At 36.7% G+C, this 18,533-nt stretch overlaps 1 protein-coding gene across 2 annotated transcripts; it reads right to left on the bottom strand.

Annotated features, from left to right (window-relative positions):
- Positions 1-58: 58 nt before the first annotated feature.
- Positions 59-14,577, bottom strand: LOC121873035 (WD repeat domain phosphoinositide-interacting protein 4-like). 2 transcript variants are annotated; one of them, XM_042376338.1, is made up of 9 exons: positions 14,403-14,577; positions 11,524-11,598; positions 10,018-10,210; positions 9,644-9,824; positions 8,770-8,978; positions 7,024-7,125; positions 6,497-6,615; positions 2,044-2,158; positions 59-499 (listed from the first exon to the last, which is right to left on the bottom strand). In XM_042376338.1, exons 1-8 carry the CDS (start codon positions 14,467-14,469, stop codon positions 2,049-2,051), a joined length of 1,056 nt encoding a protein of 351 aa, XP_042232272.1. In that variant the 5' UTR covers positions 14,470-14,577; the 3' UTR covers positions 59-499; positions 2,044-2,048. The 2 variants fall into 2 exon arrangements, with proteins under 2 accessions (XP_042232272.1, XP_042232273.1); XM_042376339.1 differs by lacking the exons at positions 11,524-11,598; positions 14,403-14,577 and adding an exon at positions 10,909-11,022.
- Between the last annotated feature and the right edge of the window lie 3,956 nt (positions 14,578-18,533).

Genomic DNA, 18,533 nt, shown 5'->3' with positions numbered 1-18,533 from the left:
AGTTATGAAGCCAAAGATATATGGTTATGCCAATAAAAACAAGTTTTATTTTTGGGGGGGAATTGATAAAGCAAAAAAAATATTCACCGTGCACTGTCTCGCTTGCCTTGGGGCCTCAGAAATGTGATCTTGGAACTGGAAAACTTATCTCGTACGTGAAAGGGTTAATGAGCCATGTAAATAAAAGTGTTTAGTAATACAGTACAGTGCTTAATGACATCTGACAATAATGTAAAATATGAAACCAAAGTAAAGGCCTACACAGTACGAGAGACATGAGGTGATCAGACACTTCAGGCGCTTTCTTCCCTGTGATCTGCTGCCACCAGCCCTGTACGTAGTGACACTTGGGTAGTTTTAATTAACAAAATCGACAATACTGCCACTTCCATTCTGAGTAACCGAGTCTCGCTCGGGATAGGTGGTTTCCCCATCCTTTTGTGAATAAATTTTGATACTGACCATAGTGGCGCTTTGTTCACTCTGGTCGTACGCCCCTCTGAAATGAAAATAACAGGAGTGCATGATATAGATAGAAATGATAAAGACTACACAGTAGTGCTCAAGCTGCCACCCAGATGGGATGATACAGGTATATCCACCTCGTGCTCCTATATCATCTCTCCCAATTCAGTATTTATATTTATATGCTTTATTTTTGCATTAAGATATTGGAACTACATAGTACACTACAGCAGAACGTCAATTTAAAGCGACACCCACAATTAAGGACAATGTTTTAATATAAAGCGAATCTCCTATTTTGAGCGAGTCAATCTGGTGCATCATATTTTAAAATTCGCGCCTAATGTTTCTCTGGGCACACTAGACTGTACTGTACATATACTGAAAATAATGTACTAAATGATTACTAAAATTTTTGTCTTGTGCAAACTATACCATGATTATATTCAAATTAATCACTATCTTATAAGAATTCCAGCAATGTAAATTATATTCTCCCAGGTCACTCTGTGACATTTTAGAAACAAAAAACAAAAACTCAATCTAAAGAACATAAATAAAGAAATAAATACTTCACTAGACCTTAGGCGCCAACTGTCAAACATGTCACTGTCACCTCCCCTACCCCCCAGCCAGGGTTTGGTGGTTATAGGCTTAAAGTTTTTATCTTATATAATATCACATACTTAAGTTAGGAGAATATAATTTGCATTGCTAGAATCCTTGCAAGACAGCGAATAATTTTAATAGAAACGTCATATATTTTGCTCAAGAGATAAAAATTTTAGCCCTTTGTAATAAAATTAATTAGAACATGTCAGTTCAGTGACATTTTATAAGAGAAAAACTTAGTCACTCTTAAGGACAGATAAATAAATAAGCACTAGACCTTGGCATCAACTGTCAAACATATCACCTCACCTCTCCCCCACCCCTCCATCTTCCCGTCGGCTGATCCCTAGTAAACAGACCATTTCACGTCCAATAATTTTAGCTGTGTTGATTTATTAGTGTTTGTCTTAACATAATACTACAAAAAACAATGTTTTGTTTTTTCTAGGAGATGGGATGAGGTGCATCTGGGTAGACTCTCAGTCTTTTTAGTAGTTTGTGTTTCTCTCAAGTACCAAACTAAATTATTCCATTGAAACAACACTTCGATTTAGTGCGAATTCGGTTTAAAGCGACCTCTCTTGGAACGTATCTCGTGTTATATCGACGTTCTACTGTACTGTAAAAAATATTATATTTTGGTTCCACACAATTACATACAATATTATTTTGCAAAACACACAACTATTTAATGGAAATTTATAATTTATTTTATATTAAACTTAAGAAATCAGATATACTGTACTCTCAAAATACTCAGAATAAAAAAAAATATTACATTTCAAGCAACTCAAAATTCCGAGGAAACTTCAATATACTGGACTAAAATAATATTTTAGGCAATTTGTATGACATGAACTCATTTGATGAACAGTATAATGCTGTTGTTTAGTTCTGTACAACCATTTTTAGCAGCTCCAAACAGCTGCACAAGTTCTTTTATTCTGAATTCATGCTACCACCTACTTTACTCAGAACTCCTCATCAGCAACTAGATCCAGGTAAACATCAAATGACTCTCGGTTGCAGCAGCCGTCTGCTTTAAACACATATTTATGGAAGGTCCCATCCACACAGATTGCTGAAAAAAAAAAATACATCCACATGTATTCCATAAACTACAACACTTATTATAAATATTTTCTCAATGCTTGCACATAAAATGAGTGCACGACAAGTAGGTAATAGGCAGCTACCAAACACGGAGGTACTACCGCCTGGGAAAATATTGGAAGCATATTGTATTGTCTAATGATTTTCTGAACAAATTTCAATTCCTGCTATCGGAGATTTCCGGGTTTGAGGGATTCCGGCTAATGGAGATATTACTGTATACAGTACACTTTATTGCTAGCCATAAATATTTTTGCTCGTGCCCGCAGTCTAAATGTAATGCGAGGGCTTTTGTCCATGTTTAGACTAAGAAAACCTTCCCCAGCACCCAGAATCATTCTGGGGATGATGTGATAGTGTAATTTAGAGTCTCGGGAACTTTTCCTAGTAAGTACCCAAAAAAATTCCGGGAATGTGAGATTTTTTCTGGTTTTCAGAAAGTTGTCTCATTACTTAGAAATCTCTCATCCCTAAAAGATTTCTGCACCAATTGTTCCACCTAACAGAGGTATCACTGTATCCGTACTACAGTACAGGTAAACCTCTACGATAATTCATGTTAACGATGCTGATACAGTGATCCCTCGGTTAACGAAATTTCGATTAACGAATTACCTTCCATAAGATTCTTCACTTCGGTTAACGAGCAAACCCTTGGTTAACGAATTCCTTACGAATTTTTCCCAACATGTTTTCGCCTGCATTTGGCTGCCCACCAGCTGTAGTATTAGTCCGCCAATACAGTCATCGGTTTTAGGGCTTAAATTCCTTACCATTTTAGTAAACATCAAGAAGGTTGTACTATTCAATAATTTTAAAAGTTTTATATTAAATTTTTTAGTCATTTTAACAATTATTGAACATAATTGAAGTACAGAAAACTAGTTTTTAGCGAGCCAAACAGCCATTCAACACACCAAGCTTGGCGTCAGTTTGTTTACCAGTTCAGAGGAAGGAACATTTTGTTTGAGACTCTTCAACATTAATGCTTTTTTTCTGTGTTTCCAGTCAAATTATTGACCATTTTGAAATATATTTTACATATTGACAATATATAGCGCAGTGCAGTGTTGATTTAAAGAAAATAATCTTGAATTATACCAAGTGAACTAAAATTTTATGGGTGAAATGGCAGCATGGGGTGACTTCTCTTCCACCCCCACTTCCTTCTCTTCTCCCTTCTCCTCCACCCCCATTCTAATTCCCATCATCATCATCATCAACCAGAAGCCTTCTACATGCACACCTCAAAGTAAGTGTACTTTACTGCATTTATTTTTAGTTTGTATGTAATTTTCGGTGACCTGGAACCAATTACCCAAAAACCCATTGAAACAATGGTTTCGGTTAACGAATTTTTCGGTTAACGAGCGACCTTCTGAAACGAATTGTGCTCGTTAACCGAGGGACCACTGTATACTAAAACCGTTAACGATGCTGATATATTAAGACCCCTCCCCGATTTGCAATGTAAACAAACTCACATTTATGATATTCATCATCCTGCCAACTTAGAATATTGAACACATCACTCACATCATTTGTCAGCTGAGGTGTTATCTACCCGAATGCTTCCTCATGGCACACTGGTGAACTTCAGTCCAGTCATTGTTTCTTCCTGTTTACCGGTACACGTATGTTGGATATGGAGCTCAATGTTTTCTTTTATCATCGGTGTTGTTATTTAGCATCAAGGGTTTTTTTTCTTTCTTACCTTAGGTTGAGAGGACATCACTAACGTTCATATAGAACTCTGTTTTGGTGACCGTTAAGTGTTTTTTTGCTATGTTTTTTGTGACTGAAAAATGCTTTGCCTCTGTTGTTGTGAACACGAGGTGAGCAGCGGCAACCAGTATCATAAATTTTATATAATTTTTTCCCTTACAGTTGCAGGAAATTACAAAGTTTTACAGTGTACAGTACACATACAGTACTCAGTTTTATTGGCTGTGAAGTGTTTTTTCTGTTAAGTGCTTTTGCTCTGACAGTGAAGTGCTTTTTTGCTTTAGTGACTGTGAAGTGTTTTTGCACAGACTGTGAAGTGCTATCCCTGCTTTAGTGACTGTGAAGTGTTATCCCTGTTTTAGTGACTGAAGTATTTTTGCACAGACTGTGAAATGCTATCCCTGCTCTAGTGACTTTAAGTGTTTTTGCACTTCACCATCTTTAAGGCCTGGACAAAGGCTACACCTCCAGTCCACACTGTGTCTCTAGCCTCTTCAGACTCGGATTGATGTCTCCACTCCACCTTCAAGAGTCCCCTTTGCCTTGAAGTAGACATGTGATGATGACCAGACTTGTTCATAATGATGTGGTGAGTGTTGTTTAATTGTGTTGTAGTGCTAGTAGTATTCTAGATTTTTTTTTTCAGTGATACATATGGGTGTCCGACTGGCCAGGAACCTATCATATTGAACCCCATATTATAATGAACCTGATTTACAATATTTAGATCTGCAATAGGGGTGTTCAGGACCCTAACTCCATTGCAAATAGAGGCTCACCTGTACAGGGGGTTCCCGAGTTACGAACACGATCCCATAAGATCAATTATTTTAAGAATCCGACATAGGTACAACTGGTTCGTAGTATTAACATACAAGAACTAGTTTGCATGGCATAGTGGCAAGGCAGAGCAGGGGGTGGGGAGTAATGCATCACCCAGCCACGCACCTTGAGGGAGCGTCAGTATGCCTCACCTCAGTAATGTGTGGTCAAGTGCAAACTATTATTGTTTCTCATTAACTCTATTTTTCTGCCTTCATCATGGCTCCCAAATGCAAACCTGATGTAAGTGATAGTAGTACATCCAAGAAAAGGAAAACAATTGCAATGGAAGTGAAAGTTGGTGAAATTAAACGTTCTGAAAAAGGTGAAACACCAGCAGTAATTGGTAAAGCGTTGGGCTTCAGTCGGTCAACGATCGGAATAATTTTGAAAGACAAACACAAAATTCTTGAACATGTAAAAGGATCTACACCAATGCACTCAACTGTGGTAACAAAACAAAGAAGTGGAATGTTAATTGAAATGGAAAAGATTGTTAGTGATATGGGTAGAAGATCTGACAGCTCCAAGGTTTCAATGTAAGTGTTAAACTTTTACTTTCTTCTATTGTATTTTATCATTCAATTTCTTCTTTTCTCTTAAATTAAGTGATTCGAGATGCATAAAAGGAACGGAACTCGTTCATAACCTGGGGACCCCCTGTACTCAGATATTGGGCAGAAACCATCTTGAGTTAAAAAATAAATAAAATAGAATAAAAACTCTACTAAGAGCTGGAGATCAGAATACCCATAACTTACAACAGAGGTGAAAAAAAATCTTGTAATGAAGTTTTTTATCTGGTGTCTGACCTAACTAGGAGTACTGCCCTTGTATCTGGGGTGGCTCTTCTTCTGTCCAACTGTTAGATAGGGTGGAATCAAGGGCATTTCGTCTTATTAACTCTCCTCCTTTAGTTTATAATCGTTCTTTGCTGCAATGTTGCTTCACTCTCTCTCTTTTATAAGTACTTTAATGGTCAATGTTCGGTGGATTTGGCATCCTGTGTGTACCCGGCAGGGCCGGGGGCTCGTAACACTCGTCTTGCTCGCGATGCCCACCGTTTCTCTGTGGATGTCGGTCACACTAGAATAACCTGTTATAGTACATCCTTCTTTCCTCACACAGTCAAACTGATGAATGCTCTGCCTTCTTCTGTGTTTCCATACTTATACATTCTGTCTCACTTTAAAAAGCTGGTTTTCCAACATCTTCGTGGTGTAGATTAATATAATCTTTTTCTTTTCTATTTTTAATTTCTTTTTACCATTATTTTTTCGCCCCGTTGTGGGTCAGTGACCTGTGCCCGGGTGGGCTATTCCCCGTAAAAAATAAATGAAATCAATTCATACAAATGATTTTCTGAGAAAAGAACTGCAATAAAAATTAAATCTGTCATATACAGTATATATCTTTTTTTTTTATATTACTGTGTTTATAACGTTAAAAATTTATTTACAAAATTAGTTCATCTAAACAATTTTCTTACCAGGTGATCACTACAAAGTTTTGTGTTTTTATTTTCATTATTATCCAATTTTCACAAAACTGTAAAAAATAACCCTACATACTTCTGTTCTTATTATATGCCAATTTAGCTTACCCCAAGAATGGATCTACAGGTTTTATAAAATATAGGGCGAGCAAGAAACAATCTAGAACAATTTATCTGCCACATACTGTATACCGAAGTATCTGTGAGGTATCTGATAAATAATCTTACTAAAGTTTTAATTACAGTACATGTATAAGTTCTCACCATACACAGTAGAGTTGGCTCCAAAGGCACATACACAGGCACACTCAGGAGGAACAGTGAAGTTTGCTAAGGCCCACTGTGACTCCATGTACCCTCCTAAGAATCCCATTCTTGAGAACCTGAGGATTATGATTTATATGAAGAGGTAGTATACATACTGTAGATCTACAGTTTTGTACCCCCATGTCAATCTCTAAATACAGTACTGTACAGTTTGGCAACGAATGTCAATCTCCAACTACAATGTATCACATAATCTCAGCTTCCAATGACATTATTCACACAACTTAAGAACAAGCAGAACATTTGGTATCAAAATTTCCTAAAAAAAAATCCACACAATTTAATAGAAAGTTTGAGAAGAATGCAAGACTACATTTTTATTTTGATATGCAAAATCTGAAAATGCCTGACGAAGTGAATTTAAAAAGAACAATGTACTGTATCAAGAAATGAAGTATTTCAAGACATAATGTAGACAGAAAATTTCTAAACTACTGTACGGTACAATAAAACAAAATACCTACGTTGAACGGCGATTTAGCCGTGTGTCTTTAAGGGCGAAAATGTGGATAGTCCCTTTGTCACTTGAGCAGCACAGGAATTCACTATCACCACTGAAGTTGATACTGTAAGACATTAAAATAAATAATTAATCTCTTCTTACTGATAAGGAGAGTAAATGAGGGACTACAAACAGTTTCAGTGTAGTACAGTAACTGAGGCACTGACTGGATCAATACTTATGCCCAGTTTGACTTAGAACTAACTGTACTTGAGGTCTAATTTGCTGAGCTGATTTAAGGGAATTTAAGTAAAGTACAGTAAGTGAAAAAAAATCTGTGCCAGCCCCCACAATGATATACAGTACTGTACTGGATAGCAAAATTACAGGACCACATCTACCTTAAGTTTCTGTTCTCAACACCCATGAACAACAGCAGTCTCTTTTATTTTGGCATTTTAATTTAACATTTTGTTACTCCCTTTGGACAAAAAATGTAAGAAAATGGTGTAACAAATATTTTGTAATACAGGTTGACAATCCTTTATCCGAAATCCTTGGGGCCAGAGGCATTTCGGTTTTCGGAATTTTTCAGTTTTCAGAATGGTAAAGTTTTTTTTTTTTATGTGTATTAGATCACCCAGGCATAGATCACTGACCCACATCAGGGCCTGGGGGTCGAAAATATAATAAAAATTAAAATAATAATAATAATAATTCATAGGTCTAGGTCGTGTTTCTCACTTTTGATCTTTTTTCTTTCTTGTATTTCTTTACTGTATTATTATTATTTTATTATTACATTATTATTATTATTATTAATTTTATTATTATATTTTATTATTATTATTATTATTATTATTATTAATTTTATTATTATATTTTATTATTATTATTAATTTTATTATTATATTTTATTATTATTATTAATTTTATTATTATATTTTATTATTAATATTATTATTACTGTATTATTATTATTATTATTATTATAATTATATTTTATTATTATTATAATTATATTTTATTATTATTATAATTATATTTTATTATTATATTTTATTATTATTATTATTATTATTATTATTATTTTTATTATTTTATTTTATTATTATTATTGTAATCATTATTATTTTATTTTGGTGTATTTTTATTAAAAATTTTATTTACTATGAATAATTATTATTAATACTATTACATTTTCGCCCCCCAGGCCCCTATGTGGGTCATTGAACTGTGCCTGGGTGGGCTAATAATTCCATAAAAAAAAAAAAAAAGCCCCCCCACCAAAAAACTTTCGCTTTTTAGAGCTTTTCGGTTTTCGGAATTTCGGATAAAGGGTAGTCAACCTGTATTATAAAAATCGGCAACCCTCAATAATATCAATAAAATAGACAAAAAACAGGTCTGTATAATTTCTTTAATATAATTTTTTTTAACAAAATGAGATTAATAAAATGTACAAGTTACCTCTATTATGAACTACTGTACAAATTGTGCACATAGAGGTACCTGTATACCATACCGGAAGTCAGAAATACTACTGCACCACTATCTTAGGATATATTTTCCATAATGCATAATAAATTTATAATAGGAAGAAGCAAGTCAGGAAAAGAGAAATGATTCACATACAAAATACATATTACATGGATCTTGAAATATCCAGATGAAATGAAAATAGTTTGCAGGAACACTTTAATAAGCACTTTAATAAGAAAGGGATGAAACACCATAAGAGAACAATACAAATTTCCTCTGTACTCACCAGTAGAGTGTGGCCGGGTCAGAGCCTCTCCTCAGCTCAGCCAGTAACACTCTCCGAGCAGTGTCCCATACCCTAATCAATGTGCCTTTGAGTGATGCTGTAGCTAACAACGTGCCCTCACGGTTCACACTGAGGCAAGCGAGCTCACTCTTATGTGCTTGGACAGTAAGTGGGGCTTGAGAGACAGTTGATTCTGTTGTCAGAAGATCCTGAATAGCAATAAACAGATATGTAGATACAGTGCCAATAATATCATGGCTTTATTGAGTTCATACTTCCTATGCCATGTGCCACAATTCAGCATTTTTCTGTACCAACATCAGGTGACAACCAAAATTTCTTTGCCTGTGTGTAAATTATACTGAAATGCTAATTTGCTCAAATGTTCACAGTGAATATTCTAAAAAAAATATTGTGTGTGTACAGTATAAGCACATTCTATTTCCCTGTATCTTATGACTGTCACTGCTAAAAAAATATGTAAATAATCACAAAGAAGTGAGGTATTGATCATGAATTAGAATCAGGAGTCCTGAGTGAAAATCTGAGACATTATAAACTGGGACTAATTTATGAATTACAGTACAGTAGTTAGTTTCCTATCACAAAAAAGTTCCAAATCTTAGAGGATGGGAATCAACAAACTAAATGGTAAATTTAAGGTTTTCCAATATTAATCATAAATGGATGGCTAATGATTTTGAAACTTATCGAGTTACTAAAATTCAAAACTTTCTAAATACAGGTAGCATTAAACATAAGCACATACAAAATTATGGCTCAAGAACTGTGAATACAGTACCTGTGTTTCCAACTCTGACAGGAAGTGTATATCTATGTAATAATCTCTTCATAATATTTGTACTATACTCACCACTAACTGAACAGCACCAAGTTTGTGGGCAGGAAAACACAATATGTGTCTGTCGGCTGAGGGGAGGGGGGACACCTCACACAGCCCCAGAGGATTGTCCCGAGTCTCACAAGTGAAAAGACGCTGAGGAGCGTGAGGGAAGGAGAAGACATGTATCTGCCGTCGACAAACTACCACTAATCTGAACATGTGAATTAAAAAGAAAAATTACAATTAATACCCCCACTCTTTCTCTCTCTCAATATATAAGCTGTATGTATCCAACTTGGAAATATATAAATGAAACATATTTGAATAACTCGTACAATTCATTGCAATAACTAATGTACCATTAGTAATATTACAAGTAAAGGTACACCAACTTTTTTTCTTACCTATCTTTTCTTAACCTGACAGCCAGTACTGGTGCAGAGAAAGTAAACTCAAGCACCAATTTTGATGTACGATCGTCATAAATAAGAGCAGTATTGTCTGCATATTTTGGAACGGCTCCTCCTCCTACCATTGCCAATAAGTTAGTTCTATGCAACATCTCCCCATGACCAACACTGCCAACTAAGCTCTCTCCTGGTATAAAAATAAAAGATACAATCACCCATTAGGGGTTGGAAGATCATTAATGGTATGACACACAATAACTTGCCGGCCATCTTATACTTATAGGAGTAATTACAGAATACAGTATGCTATGTATATTAAAATCACAAGTGGTTAAGAATAAAGTACAGGCACTGGTATAAAAAAATACACCATTAAAACTGTGACAGACAGGAAGCACTGACTAAACTGCAAAGTAAGGTGACAAAAGCATAACTTGAGACTGAGTGTAGAGGGCAATGATGCACACCCAAGCAGAATATTTCACTTCACAAAATTCTCAGTAGCAAAAATATATAATGAGACTTCATTACTACGAATTATTTGGGTGGAAAGGGGCAATAAAACTTGCAAAATTTAGAATTATAAATCAACCTCTGAAAGAGGATATACAGTACTGTAAATAAAAATAGCAAAGTCAAAGTTAGCCACTTTCAAATGTTTCACAGCAGCATACAGCCACTCAATAATTGAGTACAGTACTGTAACTCTTTAATAATGAAGTACCTGTAATTGAGGATGACTTTCCATATATAGTAAAAGTACTGTACAGTATTAATGAAAAATGTAAATATGAGCGTCTACAAACAGAATTTTACTAGATAAAACAAAGGGAATACTGACATGAAAACAATACAAAAAGCTTTGAATTGGCTGGTTATACATACTGTACAGTACGCCTGGATAATTCGCGGTCCTCTCTTATTCGCGGATGACACCCTGGATGAACCCAAGAATGTCTGCAGGTAGTTTTAAAGTTGCCGTCATTTTTGCGGCTGGGACAGAGAGCCATTTGTTTTAGAGCCAGTAATTTCCTTTACCTGTACGTACTGTATATACAATACAGGTAAAATAAATATTTGTCCTAAGAGCAAACAAATAAAGGGAATATACATTTCTTTGTACACAAGTCAAAATGTACTCCCCCCCCCCCACGTCAGCAAATGTTATTCGCAGATTTGGCAATTCGCAGCCATTTTGAAAACCGAACCCCCGCGAATTTGAAGGGCATGCTGTACTGTAGTATCTTTTGAACATTTTTAGAATGCAGTATCTTGATTGACTGCTCTTGACCTAACCAAATTATTTGAACAATCAAAATTGTACAAATTATCAGTAATTCCAGTTAGTTAAAATTTAAATTAGAGTGTCATTTCACAGCATTATTTCTTTACCAAATTTAAAGAGGATGAAGGAACAGAACAACAGTGACAGCAAGCATATTATAAACTAATAAAAAACTGACTTCATGAATATTGTGTAAAATAATTACTGAAACTTACGTAAATGTGTCTTCTCTGCGAGAGGTTCCACATTATATATTCGAACACCCGAGTCCATACAACATATGAAACAACCTGAAACATGAAATTTGTATAATTATTTCCACAATTTAAACTAGAAATAATGGCAATTACAAAATTGCCAAACCATTTTAAAGAAAACCTAACTGTAATTACTGTGTTGATGCCACAGTGAAGAACATACAACCCATTCTTAAGAGGTAGCAAATCATTCTGAAAAAATTAAGGTAGAGCTGCTCGTGAAAATGCTTCAAGAGAAATGCTTGCATCATAATAAATAGAGCCTTAACATGTTTACTCACTATCAGACAATTACACACTAGAGCAGTGGTCCCCAACCTGTAGTTCGTGGGTACCATGGTGCCCACGAAACCATATTATGGAGCCCACAAGGGCTATTAGAAAACTGTGAATCATTTGGGAGTCTTTGTAAGGGTAAAATTAATGAAAATATGTAATTACTTGATACAACTTTATAGTTTAAGAGGAGTGGGGGCAGGGGGAACTGCTCGTTTGCCCCGAGTCTGTTGTGTACGAGACATGTGTATTTACCCCACGTCCTGTCCAAGAGTAAATGTAAAAAGTATTTAACTGGTAACAGAAATGTAAAACTGCAAGTAACTGTACAGTACTCTATATATGAGACTTTTTTCTTGAATGTAGATCCAAAGTTTTGGTGCTCTTCACTATATTTATCATAAATGTGGCACATTTGCACAAACTACAACTGTGTCCACTATTAAAAAAACCCAGTGAAATTGCGGAGTTTTTAAAATCGTTATCTATGAATTTCGGCTGCGTGTTAGTCATCAATAATTACAGTAATATTGAAATGTAAGGTAAAGGTGTAGAAGAGGGTGACCACAAGAAGGAATTGTCCAAATTCGTTGAAAAATTTTCTACACACTAATATCATGATATTAAACACAAAAAAAACGACAATGCATAGAACCTAATTGAACCTGACCTAACATACCCAACCTATGGGTTTATTAGGTTCTATGCATTATTTTGTATTTATTTTTTTATATAATGCTAATAACATGATATTAAACACAGAAATGGAAACGAGAATGCATAGAACCTAATATAACCTGATAATCTTTTTATTAACTCTATCCTGCTTCACAATTCTCCTCCCAGCTCCATTTTCATTGGTTATCACTGAATCCCTTTTCAAGAGACGTTTCCTAAATGATGGTGAACGCTTTCACGTATTCCTCTCGCCATTGCTGCTGTATATCAACCTCAATATTAAGGTAAGTTGTTTAACACATAAATTAGCACGATAAGGCATAGAACCTGACTTAACAAACATATAGGTTGGGTATGTTAGGTCAGGTTCAATTAGGTTCTATGCATTGTCATTTCCATTTTTGGGTATTATTTTACTTTCGGTCATAGCGCTCCCGAAAGTTATAAACTACTGAAACATTTAGATCTCACTATTCTGAGCATTTTGGCAGATATGGATGATAGCAACACAATTTAATTTAATTGATTTTAAGTAGTTTTCAGTCTTCGTCTGTGAGGTGATGTTATCTGCGCATCACGCATGCACAATGTTGACTGACATCATCCAGTCGTGACCAATGTGGTGTCGATATCATCATGCAAATTTTTTTCGACCAATCACATTTGATTTTTTTGGTAATTATGTAGAGCTAACCCGCGAGTGAAATTGATTGAAAACAATTATAAAAACGTCGGATTTTCATTGTTATATTATAATGGACACTGTTGTAGTTTGTGGAAATATGTTTAAAAATTTATATTTTTTAAATAAATGATACTTAACATTTGTGGCTAAGAAGAAAAGACCTAAACAACCAAACCAAACAAACCTCCCCTAACTTCCCCGGTATATTAAACAGAAAGAACATACTATGATATGATGAAATTTGAGGTATTTTCTGGACATGAGATGATACGGCCGCATCAGTGCTATGCAGCCCTGGCGTGTTACAGTAGTCCTATATAATAATTTTTTTTTTCCAAAGGAAGCAGTCTGGGTAATTTCTGTGACCAGTCTCACAATGACCGTGGTGGAGGTTAGTTGTCAGTTGTTCTCCTACGATTATTTTAAGTTTATTGCCGAGTTTTACAAGAAAGACGATCATTCCATTAAATTCTCAAGTATCACCGGTCACTTCCACTTTTAACTAAGGTATTTTACTTTCGGACATAAGAACATAAGAACATAAAGAGTCTGCAATAGGCCGGTTGGCCTGTGAATGGCATCTCCTGTCGAGAGTTACTACCACTCTCTATCATCCATGAATCTATCTAGCCTCCCTTTGAAACTTTCCAGCGTTCCAGCACTTACTACAAGGTTGCTAAGCTTGTTCCACTCGTCCACCACCCTATTTGTAAAAAAGTTCCTTCCTCTCTCCTTCCTAAACCTAAACTTATCCAACTTGAATCCCAAAGTTTTTTAACTACTAAAACATTTAGGTTAGTTTAAGCTAGGCCTACCGGGGGTCCGGCTAGGAGTTAGGTTAGGTTTTGTCAGGTCAAATGACTCGTTTTCGTTTTCTCCCCCACACAAAAACCCCGATTTCCCAGGGGGGGGGGGGGAGAACGAGCAATTTCCGCCAAAAATGAAGGTCAGATTCGTTTAAAACACACCAAACTACATTGGAAAAACATATTGGTCAACCCCTAGGGACTCATGTCCTAAAGTAAAAATTTACCCATTTATGTATTTAATATCATGATATTAGTGTGTAGAAAAATTTTCAACCAATTGGGACTTTTCGTTCTGGTGGCTACCCTCTTCTATACCTTTACCAAATGTGTTAAGCATATTAGTACACAATTATTTCTAACCAATCTAAGATAAACATTTCAATACATACCATGGTCTTGGTTGAAACGTAGGCTATGGACCTTTTCTCTCATTGCCATACTATTTTTCAGCTGCATGGGATCACGCACATAAAGACTCCTCTTTGTATAAAATTTCACCTTTGTTTCCAGGACTGCGTCGTAACTCGCGTTGGTGAAGGGTATGAATGAAAACCTGTCTTCGATTATGTCAAGTTATACTTCGTCCATAATTATTTATTATTTTTACTTGAAGATACAATTTTTTAACTTCATTAAAACATACAATTTATGTTTTTAGTATATTTTCAACCATATATTATCATTATAAACATAATTTCCCTCCTATTATAGTTAAAAACGATACGTTACTAGGAAAATCGGACAAGTGGACAAAATCAGCTGTGTTATCAAAACAAACATAACGTTCGTAAGTGCGCGAAAAATACTTCAAATCATCCTAAGGTTATAAATGACTAAACCACAGTTTGAAATTTTGGAGATCTACAGAAGAACAGCGAAGAGTTTAATCAAAATTATAAACAATACCAAACTGAAGCTAACAAATACAAATTGCTTGAACGGCTACCTTTACTTCTACCAGTGTTGCCAGATGAAGGCTGATTGGGAACCAGCGTTGAATGCGTGAAGGAAGCTCTTTGGAATGTGGAGCTGGCCAACTTAGCGACTTTGTAGCTAGATCTAGAGCTTTTTGCTTTTTTCTAGCGACATTTTAGAGCGATTTGCGACTTGTCGCAAATCTAGAGATATCCACAAAATCTAGCGACTTTCTGGATACTTTTGGACTGTCCATGAAAACTCAGTTTTCCTAATTTCGAGCCATAATATATAGCAACGGGGTTACAGGGACAATAAATAATAAGAAAAGTTTAATACACTTGAACGGGTCGTGGTACAGGAGGGACACGTCTATTTCCTGATCACTTGATGTCAGCCCGTCCATGCATCTAACACCCTAAAATTGTGGTCAGAAGTGGCAAATTACAGAGATGCGACAGGTGAAAACCCTTACCATGATCTGGCTGAAATTGCACTCGCTGCCTTATCTCTTCCTCATTCAAACGCAGATGTAGAGCGCACATTTAGTAATATGAACTTTGTGAAATCAAAGTTGCGCAACAAAATGAAACTCGACATTAAAGGCAATTCTTACAATAAAGTATGGGTTAAGAAGACAGAACACCTGTTGTGCAAGTTATGAACTTCCTAGTGATATTTTAAGAAAGATAGGGACTGTGGAGGCATACAATTACAAGATATCTGCACGAGAACCTGAACCAAGCACTTCACATGCTTCCAGCTCTACAGTTGTTCACACTGCCGACGACTACGAAGAGGACTGGGATGCAATTACTATTGAATAATAGGTAAGTGTGCACATTAAACTTTAAAAAAAATAATATTTTTATTTTTACATAATGCATTTTATTTATACTCCGTCCATTATAGTCGGCATTATGAAAATATTATTTGCATCAAATTACTGAAGGGGGGGAATAATAGCTAGCGACTTTTCATGGAAGATTTAGCGACATTTAGCTACTTTTAGGTACCAGCCTAGCGACATTTGAAAATCCGAGTTGGCAACCTACTAGTCTTTCTGAGGTGGTACTTGATCTGTTGCACGCTTGCTGGAACTTGAATGTGTACACTTCTAGAACGTGTGGCTGCCTTAGCTGCTTTGTCTGCCATGTCGTTTCCCCCAATCCCTACATGACTGGGAATCCAATGTAAGACGACTGGGCGATTTTGTCTTTGGAAGTCCTGTAGCTGTGCGAGGATCGAGGATATACTGTGGACGTTGTCTCTTGGCTGACTGTGTTGCAGCGCCGGCATGGCCGTTTTCGATTCCATGTGAATTGTGATGGATTTGTTGTGTTGTGTTGCATCGTGTTGTAGGGCCTTTGAGATTGCTACCAATTCTGTTTGTAGGGTGGAGCAGTCATTACAAAGTTTCCATAGGAGGGTCTGACCTTGGGTGTAGAAGGCCACTCCGGATCCATGATGTTTTAGGTCCACCGAGTCGTCTGTGAAGTATGATGCTGCATCAGCCGGTGTCTCGGTGGCTATAGCTTCTAGTTATTCTATTGAGGTCCTTCTGGAGGTTGGCTTTGCTATCACCTAGTTCGGTGATTTTGAGTGTGGCTGGTGGAGGACTCCATGGTGGTGGAACTACATAATCCTTGTCTCGTGTGTCCTGGTTGTTCTTGACGAGTGTTTCTGCTTGCAGGTGCCCGATGACCTCGCTTGCCTCGTGCAACCAGGTGGCCCCTCGCACTCTGTGGTCGATGTGGAGGGAGGCACTGATTCGCGTTTTGGCAGCTGTGGGCTTATCTGATCTACAGATTTTGGCGAGGAGACCGGCTGTCACCTACTTGAATCGTACTGCCAGGGGTGGCAGTTCAGTTTCCATTTGCAAATTGCAAATTCTGGTCCACATGGGAGCTCCGAGCATGGTCCTGAGAGCATTATTTTGGATAACTTCTAGCTTAGCTATCTGGTCTTCTCTCAGCACTGTAATCTACCGGCGATCTGATGGCGGCTGTGTAGTAGGCTTTGAGCACGTGTATGTTCGCTCCTGCGGTTGTGCTGGTGAGCGACCTCATTATGTTGTGTTTGCTCTTCGTCCTGTGCCTGCGATACTCGAGTTGCAACTTGAAAGTGAGTTTCTGGTCGAACCAGATTCCAAGACACTGGTGGGTGTTGGTCCAGACTACCGGCGTGTTTTGTATGGAGGGCATCATGTCTGGTGTGTCTGTGCAGATGGCCATCGCTTTCGACTTGGCTGGATTTATCTTGAGTCCAAGTCTGTTGCACTCTTCTTCTATAAGTTGGAGTGCGTGTTGCGTGTTAACTAGTTTGTTTGCTCCTCTTACTGTAAGTCGTCTGCATAGCAGAGGAGCTTGGGTGTTTGTCTGAGAAAGTCTGACTAGATTTTCCATCAGGACATTGAACAACGTTGGACTGAGGATGCCTCCTTGTGGGGTTCCGTTTTCGTGGACCCTGTAGCTTGACGTTGCCCCCTGAAAGCGTACTCTTGCTTCTCTCTGTGTACGGTAGTTCTGGATCCACCCCAGCAATCTTCCTTTGACGCCTTTTTCGGCGAGCGTCGTTATAATGGCCAGTGGATTTGCTAGTTCGAAGGCCTTCTCCAAGCCGAGGAAGACCACCAAAGCTGGTTTATTGTCCACTGTGCTGAGTATCTCGGCAATGTTGTTGCTTGTGCCGGTGTTCTCGGTGTAAACAAATGTAAGAAAATGTTTTTCTTTTTAGTTAACTTTTTTTCTACGATAAGAAGAGGCTTGAATGTGTTTAAATTTGTCATGGCATGGAAGAGACGCATATTTTTTCTTCTTGCAACTTTTCAAGTAATATGTACTAAAATATAAGATTTGTATTGTCCACATTTATGGTACAAATATTTTTTATGACTGAGTAAACTTGCAGATAGACCTTATTAATTGGAATAAGTTTTAGTTCTGGATTCTTGCCTTGTCGAGGATCTGTGTCCACAAAAGAGGCACTGTGTAGCATATTCAAATGTTCCCAATGATGATCTCAGGGTTGGTTTCTCACTAGTTGAAGTTGAAGAATCATAAGCCCTCTTGCGATTGGATTTTTCTATACAATGAGGGTTAATGTAAACTCTGCGACAGTCTTGGTGAACATATTGTCCAGGAATAGCACAAATGTCATCATGCCCTGCCTCACTTGCTTTGTTAATGCCATCGCAACCCTTTGTGTTAGTTTAGATCTTAGCTGGTCTGATGATATGGCTTTCTGGCACAATACACACGTGAGCTCTTCTTCATCCATCATGACTCAATCTGTAAAAAGAGATGTTCTGTTGTCAATAACCGTCAATGATATGCCTACGAGAAATGGTGAGTCCTATGATATATCATTCTTATAATATATCTGAAAATAAAAACGTGTCAACCTTTCAGCACAAAACAAATATGTTGATAAAATCAGCCTCCACCAGGTATAACCCGGTTATTTGATGGCCATTTTTAATTTATGCATTTTAGACAGTGTTCCCATTTTTTATTCAGTAATACTTTTATTATTTTATTTGAGTCATGTGTTCAAGTTGAATAACGTTAAAATAAATACTACTGCAATTTGTTCTGGGTCTTTCA

The sequence above is a fragment of the Homarus americanus genome, unplaced genomic scaffold (genome assembly GCF_018991925.1).
Source record: "Homarus americanus isolate GMGI-L3 unplaced genomic scaffold, GMGI_Hamer_2.0 scaffold11022, whole genome shotgun sequence".
In the NCBI taxonomy this organism is placed as follows: Eukaryota; Metazoa; Arthropoda; class Malacostraca; order Decapoda; family Nephropidae; genus Homarus; species Homarus americanus.
This window is presented reverse-complemented; position numbering and strand designations above follow the sequence as displayed.

Excerpts from the sequence above, each read along its gene's own strand:
- LOC121873035 (XM_042376338.1), bottom strand. The coding sequence starts at position 14,469 with ATGCAGCTGAAAAATAGTATGGCAATGAGAGAAAAGGTCCATAGCCTA. Across the intron at positions 11,599-14,402 it reads ACGTTTCAACCAAGACCATG|GTTGTTTCATATGTTGTATG; the intron begins GTATGTATTGAA and ends TTCATGTTTCAG. Across the intron at positions 8,979-9,643 it reads TTGGTGCTGTTCAGTTAGTG|GATCTTCTGACAACAGAATC; the intron begins GTGAGTATAGTA and ends ATTGCTATTCAG.